Genomic DNA, 4,438 nt, shown 5'->3' on the forward strand with positions numbered 1-4,438 from the left:
GCTGCCGGGAGCAGCTTCCCTGGGCTCACCTTGCGGTGCTGTTCTCGGGTAACTTTGAGGACGCGAGTCAGCGTTGCCAAACGCACGCATGCCTTCCACCCACTCGTGCTAACAAATCCAGGCATTTCCCAAATGTGCATGAGTTGAAGGTAGTCAGCCTCATCCACATTTTAACGTGATTCTATAGAATAACAGAAATCTCATTTCCTTCATCTAAATACCACTGACAGTTCATGAAGATGTGTGTTTTTCTGTTTATCCCACGTTTAGCAGAGGATTTGCTGTCCTAACCACAGGGGCCTGGAGCACTGGACTTCACAGAGGGTTTCAGTCCCCTGCACCTCATCTTTAGCAACGGATTACAGTTGGTCTTGTAGAGTCTGGGTGTGTCCTGGACCTGGTGCCACTCGAGGATCACAGCTTTTTTGAGTATTAATCTGAAACCCTGAGCTCAGTGTTTAGCTATAGAGAAAGGATGCAAGGAAGATAGGACAGACTTTAAAGCATGTGTTGCTTCTGCTTCTGGTCTACTGTGTGACCACTCTATCCCAAAGAGGGAAAGTGGCTGGTGGAGCTGGAGAATAATGCAGGCAAAGACGGTTGTCATGAGCAGAGGAATGACTGATTTCCACACATGGAGCAGTTAAATGGATGAGGACTCTTTACCCTGGAAAAGAAGTGTCTCCCTTGACTGAGGGGAGAGATAAGAGGAGTCTGTGGAAGTATTACTGGCTTGAAGATGATGAATGGGAAACAAGTAAGCGCAGTGGTAGTTATAAGCTGTGAAATTCATTGCTGTGGGATGTACTGGATTCTGGAACATTACATGAGTTTAGAAAGCAAATGAAGGAAAACACTTGAGGGTCTTTAGGTGCAACAAACACACCTTCTGTTTCCAAAGTCCATAAAGACACTTTTCCAGCTTCTGCTGTTCTCTAGACATTTTGGTGTTGACCTTTGATCTGTCTCAGTACAGCTTTCACAGAATCATGGAATATTCTGGGTTGGAAGGGTCCCACGAGTCCACAACCCACAAGTACATTGAGTCCAGCTCTTAAGTGAATTTTCTGTACAGGGATTGAACTCACAGCCTTGGTGTTATTAGCTATACCATGCTCTAACCAAATGAGCTAATCTCAGCATCTCATACATTCTTCTTCTGTGGGAGGTAGTTTCTTTTGACACAGAAAAATAAAAATGGCAGAAATTCAAGTAATCATAGAAAGCTGTAAGTCACAGATCTTCAGCTCAGTATGCTGTTTTTCCTGGGTGACACTACCAGAACAGGATCAGTTGCTGTGAGCTTGCTGTGTTACCCTTCTTCCCACTGGCCACTATTGGATATAAAGTATGGAACTAACTGATCTTTAGATTGATCTTGTGCAGCAGTCCTTAAAGATTTGGTCACACAGACCTGGAATTAGATTAGACAGAGGTACATCTGAGCTCAGCCTGCTCTGAAGACTTTGTTTACTGTGCTAACATTCTCATTATATGACATGGTTGGAGGCTTTCCGTAGTTTCAGTTGTCTCAGAGAAGGCAAATAATTTTTTCATTTTAGTAGGTGTTAGTTATAATTTAATGTAGTGCTATAGGGTTTAAGTAGCACCTTCTGCTCAGAAGTGTTTAAATTTTGTTTCAAGTTTATTAAAGACATGATGGAATTGGTTTTGGTGAAAAATGAAGTTTAGAAAATTTGTTTGAAACCGTAAGTGAGAAGAAGAGTTTGTCTCTGTCCTCTTCAACAAAGAAGCTTCAAATTAACTAATTTTATTAATTTGCTTTTTGCACTGTTTAAAATGTAATATTAATTGCATTCAGTTAAGACTGAGCATTTGACTATAGCCCATGCGTCTGTTTCACATTCCATAGGAATTCCTTTTAGAGGCAGTTTTGCTTATTGGTATCTACAAAGTTTGAGCTGTCTCAAGACCCAGAGACATTATGGGTAACTGTTTTCTTAAGCACTGCCTTTCTGTACTAAAATGCTATAGCTGTTTGTTCTGCAGAGGATTTTAAGTTGTTTCCACTTATTCTTGGGTACAACACATAAAATATTCATCTGAGATTTCTTTGACTCTTGAATGCTCATCTTTCTCATTTTGTCATTTGAAGCTTGAGAATCTTTAGCTGGTACAGATTTTGTTTCGAGTTTTTTTTTTAATAGAATCATCGAGTATCCTCAGTTGTAAGGGATTCACAAAGTCCAACTCCCGCACAGAGCAGCCACCAGAATCCCACCAGTGTTGTCCAGACGCTTCTTGAGCTCTGGCAGGTTTAGATCCATGGGTCCACTGCCCTTGAGAGCCTGTTTCAGTGCCTGACCACCCTCTGGGGAAGAACCTTTCCCTGACATCCAGCCAGAACCTCTCCTGACACAGCCCCAGACATTCCCTCAGGACCCTGTCACTGGTCACAGAGAGCAGAGCTGTCCCTCTGCTGCCCTTGTGAGGAAGTTATGGACTTCTACGGAGTCTCCCCTCTGTTTCCTCTTCTCTAGGCTGAACAAGCCAAGTGACCTCAGCCACTCCTTGTATGGCCCCCATCTCTGTAAGCTCCTTTGGACACTCCCTAATAGCTTTGGATCTTATATTGTGGTGTCCCAAACTGTCCCCAGGACTTCAGGTGAAGCAGTCCCAGTGCACAGCAGAGCAGGACAATCCCTTCCATGGCCCAGCTGGCGATGCTGGACCAGATGCCCCCCAAGGATGCAGCTGGCCTTCCTGGCTGCCAGGGCACTGCTGGCTCATATTCAGCTTGCCATCAGCCAGGACCCCCAGGTCCCTTTCTGCAGCACTGTTTTCCAGCCTTTTGTTCCCCTGTCTGTCCATACATGCAGAGTCACCCTGTCCCAGGTTCAGAATAGGCTGCTTGTCTTTATTGAACTTCATATGATCTGTAATTGCCCAGCCCTCTGATTGTCACAGTCCTTCTGCAGAGCCTCTGTCCATTCCAGGGCGTGGACAGCTCTTCCCAATTTAGTATCCTCAGCAAGGTTACAAATGTCAGCAAGGTTACAATCATTTATGAAGCTGTTAAAGAGCTCTGGCCCTATCTAAGATGGAGCCCTGCGGAACCCTAGTCATGACAGGTCACCAGCCTGATGTCATCCCAGTCACTATAACCCTTTGCACTTGACTCATGAGCTGGTTGTTTGCCCATCACACAATGTGTTTATCCAGCTGTGGGCTGGACATTTTGTCCAGAACCATCCTGTGAGAAACAGTGTCAAATGCTTTACTGAGGTCCAACAAGATTGCGTCACCTGGCTTCCCTTGATCATTTTGAGAAATAGTGTTTGGTATTATTAACTGTGCATATTTGCCTGTTTTCTGTAGCAGGTAGTTGCTTCATAACTACATCATAACTTTTTGTCAGTACTTGAAGAAAGCTATTGCCTGATTATTCCACTTCTCTTTGGTTTTCACAGTTCTGTGCCAATGATCCTGAAGTGTTTGTCCAAGCAGCACTCTTGGCTCAGGATTACTGTGATGCCATAGACCTAAATTTGGGTTGCCCCCAAATGATTGCAAAGAGAGGTATGTGCAAATCTGAACCCTGGATAAGCAGAGTAATGGCAAATGGCGTTTCAAGTGGGAATGTTGGCAGTAAAATATCAAGAGGGCCAAGTCATGCCTTAGGGGAGGCTACAGTACTGCTGAAGCCAGACTTAGTTACACCCAATGTAGCAGGTAATGCTTTTTGTAGTACCTAAAGCAAAAATTAGATATAATTAGTTCTGATTTCTCTTAAGTGACAGCTCCTGTGTCTAGAATATCCTTCAGAAACATTATTTTTAGTAAGAGCTTGATTTTCTTTCTGATTTTTGCTCAAACAGCCTATTTTTGAAAAACTACACTTAAAATTAGATCATTCAGACCCTTAGGATCTCCTATTTCCCTGATACTTGCAGAGTTTTTTCACAATAGTGTAGAAGAGGATGACACCTACTGAATCCCTCAGATACTGCAGGTTTGAAGACCAGAGGCAGTGTTTGAAAATTTTGGATCAGTTAAGATGTTGAGAAAATATTTGTTCAGTAACTGCCCATTCTTCTTCTAAAATACCTTTCAAAGACTAATAGGAAATTATTAATGGTACAAATAGATCTTTCAGTCTGATCATCTGTTATCCTAATAGGGTTTATTAAACATCTGGTGTAAACCCTTAGAAGTTGGACTTTGAGCTACAAGTGTCAACACATCAGCCTTGGGGAGTACCAGTGAAAGTAGGCTGTGGGTATTCCTTGTTTAACCTGTAAATTTAGGGTGGCAGGGAGAACAAAATGTTCCTACTCTTCCAGCTGGGGCAGGACAGAGCAACTCTGTTTCTGCCAGTGAGGCATATGAGTGTCTGGATCTTTGTGAGAGTTTATGAAAACTGTGCTTCAGGATCTTATCTTCTGCGCAAGTCTGTCATGTGCTATTTTATCATAGG

The 4,438-nt window shown here is 43.1% G+C and overlaps 1 protein-coding gene across 1 annotated transcript in view; it reads left to right on the plus strand.

The window, feature by feature from the left end:
• Positions 1-47: 47 nt before the first annotated feature.
• DUS1L (dihydrouridine synthase 1 like) overlaps positions 48-4,438 on the plus strand; it is a 14,791-nt gene continuing 10,400 nt past the window's right edge. Inside the window, exons 1-2 of the mRNA XM_031064291.1 lie at positions 48-757; positions 3,432-3,540. Coding sequence (XP_030920151.1) covers positions 740-757; positions 3,432-3,540 — 127 coding nt within the window. The 5' untranslated portion in view covers positions 48-739. The remainder of the gene's footprint in view (positions 758-3,431; positions 3,541-4,438) is intronic.

Source organism: Geospiza fortis, unplaced genomic scaffold, assembly GCF_000277835.1.
Source record: "Geospiza fortis unplaced genomic scaffold, GeoFor_1.0 scaffold261, whole genome shotgun sequence".
Taxonomy (NCBI): domain Eukaryota; kingdom Metazoa; phylum Chordata; class Aves; order Passeriformes; family Thraupidae; genus Geospiza; species Geospiza fortis.